Source organism: Bubalus bubalis, chromosome 21 (genome assembly GCF_019923935.1).
Source record: "Bubalus bubalis isolate 160015118507 breed Murrah chromosome 21, NDDB_SH_1, whole genome shotgun sequence".
NCBI classification, from domain to species: Eukaryota; Metazoa; Chordata; class Mammalia; order Artiodactyla; family Bovidae; genus Bubalus; species Bubalus bubalis.
The window spans coordinates 17,914,807-17,929,514 of record NC_059177.1 but is presented as its reverse complement, the minus strand read 5'-3'; the positions used below and the strand labels follow the sequence as shown (position 1 = coordinate 17,929,514).

The 14,708-nt window shown below is 47.5% G+C and overlaps 1 protein-coding gene across 1 annotated transcript in view; it reads left to right on the top strand.

The window, feature by feature from the left end:
• Positions 1-14,708, top strand: part of LMCD1 (LIM and cysteine rich domains 1) — a 56,991-nt gene that overhangs the window by 16,532 nt on the left and 25,751 nt on the right. The window contains exon 2 of the mRNA XM_006070770.4: positions 12,877-12,965. Within this exon, the coding sequence (XP_006070832.3) occupies positions 12,877-12,965 (89 nt within the window). The remainder of the gene's footprint in view (positions 1-12,876; positions 12,966-14,708) is intronic.

Here is a 14,708-nt window from a genome sequence, read left to right as displayed (position 1 = left end):
AAATAATGATAATCACAATGGATACAACAAAGAAATGCAAGATGCAGGCTTTTCTAAGACCCTAAATACCTGCCGGATGAGTAGAAGTTTGTTAGGTGAAGGGAGGAGAGAAGGAAGATGGTCCAAGCAGAGGGAAGTGCCTATGGGCTGGCTTAGAGGTATAGAGGAATTTGGCATCTTTTCTAGGGCATACAGTTACATGAGTAATTCTAAATTTACTCCAGAGATAATTTGCTGGCAGGGCACTTGGTTTCTGTATCTCTAATCCTACATTTTCATTCTGTTCCATGAGCTTCAAAGGTGGGACCTGGAAAGTGAATGACTTGCAAAATGAATGACATCTGCTAATTTCTGTTTCATAAACATGAAAAACTTGGCCTACCTCCCCTTTATGGTGTTTTCCTTTCTCAGAATCTGTGATTTTCTTGCCTCAGGTTTTCTTAAATGCTGCATTCAACTCTACAGAGTATGGACAACTAGTGCATTATGCAGGGTTGGAAAATCAAGGAAAGGATGAAATATTTGAAAGTGCATTGAATGTTAGTTTTAGAAACATATGATAGCAATAAAGACAGAAGAGGGAAGTCATTTATAAGAAGGATCTTGTTTTAAACCAAGAAAATGTCCTGTGAAAGACACCACCCTAAAACACAAGTGCTTTTTTCCATCAAGGCCCCAGTGTTGGCTGAAGGAAACGTTTGTATATCAATGCTTCCCTTGTCTTATACATTAACTGAGAGATTCCCGGCAGGAATCACTTATATAAGTAAAGCCTTCAGACTTTTAATAACAGGGCTGTACCTTTACACCACGTATTTCCTTTCAAGATATTAAGATTCAGACAGGCAAGATAAAAAAATTCTCCAATATGAGTTGCTAAGTCCTCCCCACCACATACACACATTTCCAAAATGAACTCCAATAAAAGTGTATTATCCTTGAAAAGCTCAGTGATGCTGCCATTTCAGGATTCAGATGCACACAATCACACATCCCAAGTTACATCCTTATAGAAGGCTGTTCTTTTTCATTTATTTTTGGCTGCCCAAGCAGCATGAGTGAAGTTAGTTCCCCCACCAGGGATCAAACCCATGCCCCCTGCACTGGAAGCATGGAGTCTTAACCACTGGACTGCCAGGGAAGTCCTGGAATCTGTTCTTAAGACACCAGGCTTCTAAAATGAGGAGTGCTTTAGTAAAAGGGAGGAGAGATAATAAGTAAACATTGCCAGCCTCAAGCTTATAGTTTTATACTTGAGAAGGAGTCTTTTAAGGGTCCAAACCTAAGAACCATGTAACCAATGAGATCTTTCCTTCAAGTGTAACCTCGGGACACCAGGCTTGTTCTCCTTTAGAAGAGGGGAGTTGGTAGGCGGGTAAATACTCCATTCAGGGACTTCATTTTCTTTGATCTTGACTCCACGAGCTACTTGGTAAACCTCTAGATAAGATTCCCAGGAGGACTGGATAACTCCTGGCTCTGAACGAGACTGGTGGCTTTACTTCCATCTCCCCCAAAGCAGGCAGGGCCTTTCCAAGAAGGAAAAAAAGACAACTGCAAGGGGAAAAAAAAAATTGTTGGAGCTTCTGGAAACACTTAGTTGGAAAAGAAATGCCAGGTCAGCTCCTGCCCTGTGGAAATCCCTTTCACAGTGGATGAAACGGTGCCCATGTTCTGGGAACCTGAGTGTCTCAGAAGATCCATAAAAGTCTGGGGGTGGCAGAGCAGGAAGACAGGAGGAACCTCTCCCCTCCACACACACTGATTAAGCAGGCGAGCGAGCTGCTCAGATGATGGGCAGGCTTTTCTAAAAGTGGGTGATTCTCAAAAACAGGAGAGAAGGGCTGTGCCCCCGGGCTGGTTTGACCTCTCTGTGCTTTGCGGCGCTCTCTTCACGGTCTCCCAGGCAGGTTCTGCAGTTGGTGCGAAGTGAGCCGGTGTCAAAGGGAAATAAGAATTCAGTCCAAAAAAAACACCTATCACTTGAGTCCAGCTGGGTTCCTCATATTGGGTTGGCCAAAAAGTTCGTTCAGCTTTTTCCATAAGATGCTACAGATGGAAAAACCCAAATGAACTTTTTGGCCGACCTAATACAAAGACTTGTGGACCTGCGTTGGATACGTCAGCTATCAACAAAAAGCTGGCCGCCCAAGAGACTGGTTTGCTTTCCTCCCTGGTCATCATCATTGTCTCTCTGCCAACGGAATGTTAAACAAAGGAGTCAGAATCCTGGGTGGGGGCTGACAATGCCCTAGGTTTTCTGTAGCCACTAAGTAGATCCAGCTACCCAGCCATCGGTGGTTCAGCTTAGGAGATGGGGCTTTTTGCCCCAGTGAGTACTCCTTTTTCTCAAAATGACCCCAAGCTCCATCTCCTTTGAAAGGTAAAAGATACTCTTCAAGTATTTCGAGGCTGCCCCCTTACCAGGGCTCTGGCAGTGCCAGCTTGGAGAGGAGCCCGGCCACGCCAATTGCTTCATAGCATTGCTGCAGCCATTCCGTCCAAACGGCCCTCCTGTCAGGCCCTTCCATGAGCTGCCAACCCTTGGGAAAAAAATGTCCTGATTTCAGTCTTGTGGCCTCTCAGCTTCTTTTTTGACGAAAGTGCTAAAAATACAAAAGAGTCAATGTATGGAAAAGGCAGACAGAAAGGAGGAGAAGAAAAGAGGGGTAGATAATCCGCCACCGTGGCTATCCGAGCACTCGGTGTCCACTCTGTGCTGCCAAGTGATGATGTGGGACAGGCAGACATTACATACAGACTCGGCCGAGCAGGCCAGATAACAGGCACCCACGATGGCAATGTGTGTGTGCGTGCTCAGTCGCTCAGTTGTGTCCGACTCTGCGACCCCATGGACTGTGGCCTGCCAGACTCCTCTGTTGGTGGAATTTTCCAGGCAAGGATACTGGAGTGGGTTGCCATTTCCTTCTCCACCGTGATGGCCATAAGACATTTTTAATCAGGGGAAAGCTCCAGGATGCAGCCGGTTAAGCATGGGGTCAGCTGGGGTGCAGGGGCGGCGGGGCGGCTGCCGTATCATCAATAGAACCAGCCGCCCCAAAGGCAGGCGGTCTGGGCATTCCTGCTTTTCTGGAACCAACCTCAAATCAATGAGGCTTGTCTGACAAGGGTTGGGGCAGGGGAGGCAAAGGCTGGGCCTTAAACAGAGAAGGCTTTCATTTTACATTTCCCTGGCCACATATGGATTTGCTTTCTGACTTGGTTTTCCTAGCCAGATTAACCCTTGTTCACACATGATGTAAACCTTGGGAATCTCAAATCATGTCTTCCCCTGGAGGGGAACAGAACCATGTAAGTTATTACAACTATTAAAAATGTGCCATAAAGGGTTATGTATGGTGGTTAGGAACTTAAGGGGGGGCAGGAGAGAGGACCCAGTCTAGGAAAATCAAGAACCTCCCAGAGGAAGCGATAGGAGGAAATGGATGGTGGTTTCTAGAACTTTCTAGCTCATCGAGGAGCCTGAACAGACCCCTGGGACACACTTCAGGGACAGCTTGTGGGGGAGATGCAGAAGCGACAGGCCCCTTCACCCCATAAAGGGTCTGGACCCACCAGGCTTTCTGCCTGCCTTTCACGTACTTTAGAGCAGGGGTCCCCAACCTCCAGGCCTCAGACCGGTACCTCCTGTCAGATGAGCAGCATTAGACAAGAAACAAAGTACACAATAAGTGTAATGCACTTAAATCATCCCCTAACCAAGCCCCCCACACCCCTGGTCTGTGGAAAAACTGTCTTCCACAAAATTGGTCCCCAGTGCCAGGAAGGTTGGGGACTGCAGCTCTGGAGCATCTGTGAATTCAATTCTCCTTCCTGGCCACCCCGAGTTAAACTAAATTTTACCTGTTAAACATGATGTATTGAGAGAGAAAGGACAGTTCCTGAGCATATATCCACAGAAAACTCTAATGCAGAAAGATACATGGACCCCAATGTTTACAGAGCACTGGTTACAACAGCCAGGACATGGAAGCAACCTAAGTGTCCACTGACAGATGAATGGATAAGGAAGATGTGGCACATTTATATGATGGAATATTACTCAGCCATAAAAAAGAAGGAAATAATGCCATTTGCAGCAATGTGAATAGACCTAGAGATGATCATACTAAGTGAAGCAAATCAGAAAGACATGATATCACTTATATAGGCAATCTAAAAATGATGCAAATGAACTTATTTATAAAACAGAAACAGACTCACACATATAGAAAACAAACTGACCATTACCAAAGGGGAAAGGGGAGGGGGATAAATTAGGAGTTTTGTTCCAGCAGATAAAAACTATTGTTTATAAAACAGATAACAACAAGGTACTTCTGTATAGCACAGGAAACTATATTCAGCTTTCTAAAAAAGAGGACAATAAAGGACAACATGGTATATTTTGCCCCAAACCCAAATTTTCCTAGAGCTGAACCCATACAAACTATCTGAATGGACAAAACCCAAATGAAACACCATTTCTCATAGAGAGTGAAAAGTACTCTTTAGGGGCATCTGTAGAACTATCTTTAGGACGCCAGACACTCCTAACATCCTAAACTAAAGCCATCAGATGAACTCTCCCAACCACAGCCGGTCCAAGGAATCAATTTCAACACACATATGTAATAGGAAAAATAATTGAGTCTTACCCCAGAATGCAAACTACTCAGCCACTTCTACAATCAGCTCGTCACCCACCCAATGCTTCCCTTTACTGTCACTTTAAATAGGATTGCTCTTTATAATCAGAAAGAAAAAAGTTTTCCATGCACAGAATTCTAAGCACTAGATCAGTAGGGCTCATCTCAATTTGTTTAGTCTGTACATTTTTAGCCTCATTACACAATTTAGGAAAAGAGGGTCTAAACTCAAGAGATTTCTTCACATTTGTGCTTGTCCAGACAGGAAGAGAAATTCTCAAAGAGCAAATGTGGGGGAGAAACAGTAGATTTGAATACACACATCCCCCTGGAGAACATCTCTGCCCCGAGATATGACCTCTAACGTAGACAAGGATGTTGCTTTAGCCTGGGGGGACTTTCTGTGGTTTTAGAAGGCACTTTATCCAAAGTTGTCTCCATGGTTGATACACACGTCATCGTAGAGAGTATGGGTGGGACAGCACAGGATGGAAATTTGGAAAAGGGAGCGGCTGCCAGCACTTGGTTCTGCACACTCTCTGCTGCTACCAAGGCGGAGGAGGGGATAAAAGACCCTGCCAGGGTCTGGGCTCCACATGCCCTGCCTTTCCTCTCCTATTTGGGGAAACAAGGTTCTCATGGCCAAGATCTGAAGCCACAGCCAGGCTGGGCTCCTCCATCTGGCACCGTCACCCGCTCCCCGCTTTGGCCCCAGGGTGGGGTAAGGGGAGGACCACCCCTGACCTCAGGCCTGGCAGAGGGTCTCAGGATCCCTGAGAGCCCCTGAGGGGCGTTGGGCCGCCAGTGAAATTTAAAGGAAGAGGAAGGGTGTGGTTTCCCTTCTGTCTGGCTGTTAAGAATGTTACCACTTTGGGCACAGAAGTCTGTGAGGCAGGCCTGTGCCGGGGCAGATGGGACCAAAATGAAGGGACAACAAAAGTCAGGCAGCCCGTAAAACCTCACCCTGGAGGAGTGGTGGTCTGCAAGGGGAGTACAGGATAAGAATACATTAAGCCAAGGAGCTGAGAGCCTTCAAGTCCGAGTTGGAATAGCCGAGGGCCCAGTCCTGAGGCCCGGTTGTTCCCAACTTGTCTTCATGTTAAAATCCCCTGGGGAACCTTCCGAAATGTCTACAGCCTGTGGCCCATCCCCCAAGATTGGAGCTAAGTTGCTCTGGGATTCAGCCTAGGCTTCGGAAGTTTGAAAAGATCTCTAGGTGATTCTAGGGGCTTCCTTGGTGGCTCAGATGGAAAGAATCCATGGTGCAGGAGACACGGGTTTGATCCCTGGGCTGGGAAGATCCCCTGGAAGAGGAAATGGCAACCCACTCCAATATTCTTGCCTGGAAAATCCCATGGACAGAGGAGCCTGGTGGGCTACAGTCCATGGGGTCACAAAGAATCAGACACAACTGAGCTACTAACACTTTCACTTCATTACTAGGTGATTGTAATATGCACTCAGGTTTGGGAACCACTGATGTGGCCCCTGGCTACTCAAAGTGTAGCCCCCAGACCAGCAGCACTGGCCTCCTCTGGGAGGTTGGGAGTGCCATGGAATATCAGGCTCACTCCAGATCTGCTAGACAAGAATCTGCACACTGGCCAGATCTCAGGGGATCTTTGTGCTAATCAGAGAGTCGGGTAACTTGAGAAGCGCTGGTCCACGAGACAAAGCCAAATCGTCTTACTCAAGTACAATCTTGTGGCACATGCCTTTCCGTCTTCCTGGCATTGACTGCATTTGTAATTGTAGCAGTGTATTCAGGTGAGTTATTACAGAAGTCAGTGTTGTCGTTCAGTCACTAAGTCGTGCCCAACTTTTTGGGACCCCCATGGGCTGCAGCACACCAGGCTTCCCTGTCCTTCACTTTCACCCAGAGTTTGCTCAAACTCATGTCCATTGAGTCAGTGATGCATCCAACCATCTCACCCTCTTTTGTCCCCTTGTCCTCCTGCCCTCAATCTCTCCCAGCATCAGGGTCTTTTCCAATGAGTCGGCTCTTCACAGCAGGTGGCCAAAGTATTGGAGCTTCAGCTCATGTGTGTGAGTTATTACGGAAGTCAGTGTAAGGGCCCCAGAATAATACCTAGAGATAGTTTCTTGACACTGCCTAGAGTGTATGGGTTAAATTGAAATGTAAACTTGGGTCACAGCAGAAGCACCAGCTCCCTGGCCTGGCCCTATCCATTTGTGACCTGTAGTCATTTCCGGCTTCCAGGACAGGGCAGATAAACTGGGGGAAGCCAGTGCCCAGAGCTTTACTCACACAGGCACTGCCCATGGTTCTGATCCAGTTTCTCCTCTGGCTGCCACCTCTCCCACTGAAGCCTGTCTAATGCCCTGAGCATCTACACTTTATTTCGCAGAACAAGGTTGGCTGGTAGAAATCCTGGGACCAGGGTGATCATGACCTTGTCCTACCGCCCCCTGCCCCTAACCCTTCCAGGATATCCCACCCCTACAGAAATGCTGTCCACCTCTTTGGACCCACATAGTCCAAGGCCCTGAGTCAAGGCAAGACTCGCGGGAGGCTGTCTGGAGTCTGGAGACACCTGGTGTGGTTGGAAGCCGCAGGATCTGAATCCAAAGACATGAGTATGGATCATGCTCTGAGTGGTGTATCCTAACAGTTCTGGGAGCTTGTTTTGCTCATGAGCCAAATGCTAAATCTTGACATCCTAGGCTGGTTGTGAAAACCAAGTGAGAGAAGGGATGTGAATACACTTTGTAACCTGTAAAGTGCTGTGCCTGTGCCATAGAACATGAGATGAGAGCATAGTCAAGAAGTAAGACCTGCCTGGCTGGCTTCATGTCCAAGCTCTACCACTTACTGACTGTTGGATTTTGAAGGGGAGGCGAAACCTCTCTTAGCTTGTTTCCTCACCTGAAAACAAGGTTACTAAAAGTGTCTCCTGTGGGTTCATCAAGAAGCTTAAATTAAATATTATGCAAATACTTGGCATATGCCCCCACATAAGGTATACTCAATAAATGCTAGCTATAATCATACTCATTAGGAAATATAAAACAGTTTTTTTTTAAGGTATATATCTTTTTTTTTTTTTTTGGCCATACCACATGGCATGTGAGATCTTAGTTCCCCGACCAGGGATCAAACCCACATCCCCTGCATTGGAAGCACAGAGTCTTAACCACTGGACCACAAGGGGAGTCCCGGAAAAATAAAACACTTTAGCTTAAAGTTGTAATACAAATAAGGATCGACTAAGGACACCCTTCCCCAGAGGGGCATTCTGAATGGGCAAGGTGCTTCTCCTCTCAGACTCACGGCCCTACCATCACCTGATGACTGGGAATATGACTCCCCCACAGGGCTGTCAGCATTATTGAGGAAGACAGTGGTTTCATAGGGAAATCGCTCTGTGGACTGTTGAGCTACTTTTACTTGGGGGTTGTTGAGGGTAGTGGAGTAACTTCCTGATCATGTTTCTGTTTATGATCTCAGTTCTCTGGACCTTCTCATAACTTCACCTTTTCCCCACTCATCTCCATCCTCTCTCCTGGGTCCTGGACCCCTGGGGGAAAGGGATGTTTTTAAGTCACAAAGCACGTTGACCTTTAATGTTTTATAACAACACAGGTATGCTTATAGAGCTTACCTGTAAAAGACAAGTCAGAGGAGTTGCTTTGGAATAGAATTTAGTATCAATTCAGAACATCCCTGCTCAAAGAGCAAGCCCACAGATAGTCAGGAGGGCATGTGATGGTGTTAAGACATAGTTTTCAAAAAGGTAAGGTCAGCATTCTTGTGCAACTATAAAATGAAACTTAGCAAAGATTATACTCAACTCATAATATAGTGAAGGAACCAATAAGATATTTAGAGCAGTCCAAAAAGCATTTGAGGAGCTCGGGGTTCATGAGCAATTTAATATCAGGGCAAGATTGATAGGTATAGAACTAGTTGATATCCTACATGACAATGAACCATAACCTTTGGGGTTGTCTTTTTCAAAATGACAAAAACTATCTGCATGGGTGTCACTACTGGACAAAAATCCACAAGTTAACATGGAACTTGGCCAAGCGTAAGAAGAGCACAGAGGGAACTTCTCCAGACCCTCGCAGGGACGGGATGGAGTGGGGAACACCATCACGCTGCCACATGGGACACTGAAGGCTGTACCACCCCCGTTTCTGCCTTATATCCAAGTTTTGGATTTCTTTTTTTTTTTTTCAACAATTTCGGTAAATACTTATTTCACTTCACTTACATGATGCTTATAGTGGCCCTGTTGGGGCAAAAAGGTCAGGGAAAACCCGTTTCCAGAGGAGAAAACTGAGTTGTTTCACAAGGAGAGAGAGAAGCTGGGCTAGGAGGAGAATCCTGCTTCCTACTTCTGAGCCTGGCGCTCGTCCCAAAACTCCATCTCCCACTTGGCCTTCTCAGTGCACTCTCGTCTCAGCCCCTCATTGCTCTCAGTGGCATTTGTCTCTTTTCAGACTTCCCTTGGGCTTCACTAAAGGTAAAGGAGGGAGGGAGGGAGGCACCCGCGGCCCCCACCCTTTATATCCCAGAGGGCTCCTGGTCTCATCCCAGTCCTTTTAAGTCCCTGACATGATTCAGTGGCACAGCATCAGGTGAACCACATCCTGCTATCCTGAGCCAAAGAAAATTGTCCAGACACTTTATCCCCTGCTCCGGAAAAAGGACAGAAAGGAGGCCGCATTCCAAGAACCCATTTTTTTAAGTGGTGGCTCCTTTCAAGCTCTTCTCTTCTCAGCTACTGTGAGCCACTTTGCCATCTTTCATCTGCAACTGCATCCACATCAGAGAAACCTACTGTTTACAAACCAGAATGTCTCATTTGAAACACTTGTTCTGGTTGATGTTTGTCCCCCACGTCAACAAACAGAAGAATCATTTTCTGTGTTGGGGGTGAGTTGGATCTGTCTGGCCCCTGGCTGGCTGGCATGCCTGCCCTGGACAAATGACTGCTCGTTGTGTGGAACAGGCAGCCAGGAAACTGGCAGTGAGTGTGGTCCAATGGCCCAAATTGGTTTCTTCCTTGCGAGGCCATTTATTTTTCTCACCCACGAATTTCTGTTGCCATAGAAACCATCTCACTAGCAGGATGGAGACGCAGGCCAACCCTGCTTTCTGCACCATGAGAGAGGCAACGTTTATAATCATGAAACAAAGGAGGGAGTAAGAAAGTGTATGGGGTGGGGGCTTCCCTGGCGATCCAATGGTTAAGACTCCACACTTCCAATACCAGGGGTATGGGTTCGATCCCTGGTTGGGGAACCGAGATGCCACATGCTACACAGCGAGGCCAAAAAAAAAAAAAAAGCAACAATACTCCAATAAAAATTAATTTTAGAAAAAGAAACTATATGAGGCGTGCAGTTTAAAAAGTAGTTCCTCTAAAGTTCCCGAGAACTCTGAAGCAGGTAAAAAAAAATTTTTTGAGAATGTCTGATTCAGAGTACGTTTATACAAGGTGTACCGACAACAGCAAACATTCAGAGTATAATAAGTGCATGCTAAGCCCTTGAGTGCATAGCCCATTTAACCCTCTCAGTGACTCCACGCACCTGGGGGGTTCTTACTGTCCCCGTGACACAGACAAAGAAGCAGACTCCGCAATGCAGTCACTGGCCCAAGTCCAGCAAAAGAAAGGGACAGAACTGGGATCAAAACCAGCCCTCTGACCCCAAAGCCTGGACCTCCTGACTTGAAACAGCTGCCTTCTCTTCATCTCTCTTCATGTCTCTGTTGTAGCCTTGCTCTTCAAAGGCGCTGGACACCACTGTCCATCCAGTGTCTGCCATTTTGGTTTGATCGTTTCATCCTTTTTGCCTCCAGCCATAAGCCCCTCTCTAACATCCCACACAATGAGGGTTCCACAGAACAGGATACGGGCCACTCCGATCCAGGCCAGTTTTCTCATCTCACAGAGGACTAATGTGGGCTGGGCAGGGAATAAGTCGCCTCTAGCTGCACAGCTAATAAATGTCAGAGTTGGCACCAGAGGGCCAGCCCCTTGCCCTGTAGGCCAGAACCTGGCTGCACTGAGCTGCCTTACACCACTGTTTCTAAACCAGACCCTGAGCCAGCAGTTAGCTCTCCTGGCCAAGCATTAGGACTAATCCCCCTGTAGGATGGCTGTTAAATCAGCCAGAATAAAGCAGTGCTCAAGCGGGCAGGGTAATTCACCAGAGAGGAAACACTCCCACAGAGCTCTCCTGTTTCAGGCTTTGTTGCCTCAGGGGTCGATCTGAAACCATCCAGTGATGAAGCCTGATTCATAAATTGTTTACCTCTGCCCAAAACTTCGAATGACTTAAATATTAAGTGTAAGGGGACCATTGTATTTCAACTAGTAGAATCCAATGGGTCAGAAATGAGAGGCAAGGTTTTCTATGCCAACAGCTTTAGGGAGCAAAGTTCCACCCATGAATCAAAGTTCCCTGGCTCAGACAATGAGATGGCCATGAGCATCGTCTTGGTTTTCCATTTTAACATGAATCGAACACCAAATAGGCACAGACATGAGCATGCAACCCTCCAAATACATGCCACATGACTCTTCCTCCCCGAGTTGTGAAGGTGTGTTAGAACAGCATAGCGTGTGAAGACGTGGTATGTCAAGTCACCAAGCAGGTGGCGTGGAGCTGGGTATCATCATGAGACGAACTGGTGGGGGAGCAGAGAAATAATGTGAAGAGTAACCGTTTCCTTCCGTGTCCATCTTGGAACTCCAACACTAGCAATGATGGTAGCCTCACAGCTTGTCTTTCTCCCACTTAGAAGCAGAAGGGTAAAGGCATCATGCCCTCAAGAGCATGGCCAGACTGTGACACCCTAGCATCCAGCCCTTTTGTACCCTTCTGCCCTTTCACACCGCCTCCTCCTGCTAGGATTTCTCTTCTCCTTTCTCCTGCCTGCATACATTGCACAGCCCCAATTCTGAGCCACCTCCTCCAAGAAGCCTCCCTGATTTCCCACTCAGGTTACCCTTCCTCTGTGCTCCTGAAGTCTATGTGCAAAATAATAGCAGCTACCATCTGTAGTGCCTAAGGTGTTTGGGGACATCACATGCATTATCTCTGTACCCATTTGACAGGTAAGGAAACTGAGGCTTAGTTTGTCCAAGGTCACGCAGCTGCTAAATCATGAAGCTGAGTTTGAAATCCAGGTCTCTCAGGCTCCAAAGTCCATGTGTTTCTACCACAAAATAGACAGCTGCCCTTGCCTCAGACTTAGCCCTTCCATGAAGTGTGTGTTTCTTCACCTCCCACTAGACTGTGTGTTCCTCCAGGGCACCACAAGTCACAGTATATCCCTGTGCCTGGCACATAGCAGATGCTAAATAAATGCTTCAGTGAGTCCACAGTTTGTGGGATGAGCAGCTTATCCCTTTATCTCACTGGTTGATGGAGCTATGCTTCTATAAAATCCTAGTACACATGGTACCCACCCCCAAGGCAGTCCCCATCCCCAGCACAGAATCAAGTCAGTTTCTCAGCTGGCAGATCCATTTGCTAACCCACTGCTTCTCCAAGTTTCACCTCCTGTGAACCTCCTGGAAATTTCCTTCCAATACAGATTCTGATTCAAAAGGGCTAAGACCCTCAGAGGTGGGGCATTTCCTGCAAGCTTCTGGTGATGCAAGATCCCATTTTGGAGTCTAAATGCATCAGCCAATAGCAGTCAATGCACTTTGGTTACCTTTGGCTGATAATGAACAATAAAACCTGTCTCCCACTTTGTTCTCTTTCCAAAGGATAACCAGATTTCAAATGCTTCTGACTGTCCATGATTTAGCAAAATATTTAAGTTATGCTTGGAGCTATAAACATTTGGCAGCTTGAACATTTGTTTGTGCCTGTAGCTTTGGTTTAATCACACCCTATCAATAAATCACAAATAAATGAGAGAGAAGAAACACTCACTGGAAGATTCCATTCCAGTGACAAGTGGATCAGGGGAGTGGGTGAGGGTGGGAGAAAGAAGCCGATGAACCCCCAGTGCATTTTTATGGGAAGGGCTCCACCCTTCCACACCTGCCTACCCTGTGGCCACTTTCCCGGCTGGTCTCCTCTGTTCCTGGTAAACAGTAAAGCCATGGCTTATTCATCACGAGCCCTTTGAACCCCACACAATTGCTTTACCAGCATGCCAAGTCTTTAGAGGTCAAGCATCTCCGGTCCAAGACGTTTGGAAGGAAAACACCCTCTTTTCTGTCTCCTTTTCCAGATGTCTCTGGGCCAGCAGCAGTCAGCAAGAGGTGTGCCTTGTCTGAGATGCAAGGGGACGTGTTCGGGCTTCGAGCCACATTCATGGAGGTAACGGAGTTTGTCAGGAAAGGCTCTGCCTGCCTTCATTTCTTGGCTGTCCTTTCTGGGAACCCTGGGACTGCTTAGGGTGCATGGGTTGTTGGCTGACTGGCTTGGGAGTGAACGCATTCTTGCTTGGCCTAATTCAGAAATGACAGAAAAGCCCTTGAGGAGCCAAGACGAAGAAGGAGTTCAGGCTTTATAAACCATTTCCAGGTGGCGGCGAGGATGCTTGGGGAAGCGGTGGGCAGTCGTTAGCTGCTGCCTGGGCCATGCTGGGTAGACCCGTCTGTCCTGGGGTCTGGTGTGTGGGCTTCATCCTCCCCTCCTGCACCATCAGCCCCCTGGGATTCTGATCTCAGAGTGCCCCAGGGACCAAAATAAAAGTCGCTGTGTCTGCAGCACTTGAAAGCCAGGGCCTGGTTTCACGTCCATGCGGGAGGGCGGTGAGATCTGGCTTGGGCTTGGATTCGCAGACTGTTCTTTTGTTTTGTTTCTTTTTTTTTTTTTTTTTTTTTTTTTCACAACAAGAGGTATTGCTGCCATTCTACACAAGCCTCAGGCACTGTTCACATCAGCATCTGTGTAGCTGGCACCCCCTGGAGGTGTGCAGGGCACAGTCTGAGGGGGCCATGCCCCTAGCCCTGGGGGAGAGAGGCTAAGCTCTGTAGGGCATGACAGCTTAAAAGGAGGTTTTGTCTCCACTGCCAGAGGGTGGCCTTGGGCACTCAGAGAGGGAACCCATCTCAGGAGGCGTTTGTCTCAGAGAAGTTGATTTCCACCGTGAGATGGCAGTAACAAAAATATACACTGAGCTGAGCTAAATCTCTTCTACTTGAATATTGAAGTAACCCTGAGCAGGAGGTGTTAGTATGTCCATTTTACAGATCAGGAAACTGAGGGTGGGTAATGAGAGCCTGGCAACTATGGAGCAGACCTCAAACTCAGGTCTGTGAGTAAAGCCCCATGCCATGCTGCCAGCCATTCTACACAGAGTCCTGATGTCCAAGATTGTTCCTGACTCTACTCCCAGACACTCCCCACTTCAGAGGAGCTCGTATTGGCTTCCGGATGCCAGGGACCGTCAAGGTCATCCAATCCCAACTCCCGTCCCCTGCACCAATTACCCCCCACAGCTAGGACGTCCTCTCCCCACACATCTGTTTTGGCCATGTGAGCTCTTTCTGGCCTTGAAGAGGGTCTGCCTACCCATCGTCTCACCGCGCCAGACCTGACGCTGCCATCAGGGTGTCAGAGGATGAGGCTGGCTTTTCATCAGTTCTCCCTGAAGACAAGAGATGGTGCCTCCCTTTCAGAGTTCTTGGGCCCAGAGGATCATGTTCCCTAAATGTACACATGGAGTTAGGGCCCCAATGCTCCCTCCTCTCAAGGTGCACAGGCCCACGCTGCCTGTTGTCAGGCCTCTGAGAATGGGTGTTTGGTGTATTCTCTCTGGTTTCCTAGTTGTTTATAGCAGGAGGGCAGTTCTGGACACTTCCTCTTGGCTGCGAGCGGAAGCCTCTCAGGATCATTTCCATCCTGACATTTTCTCATCATCCTACCAGTTCCCAGAACATCAAGTGAACTTTAATTGAGAAATACAGACTTCAGCCTGTAGGTCCTGCCTGTCCAGGACACAAGCCACATGGCCTCCCATGACAACTATTTGACTTGGCCCTGGAGACAATCTGTCATGAATGAATGTCATTGTGTTCCAGTAAATCTTTATTGAGGGCCACTGAAATTCAACTT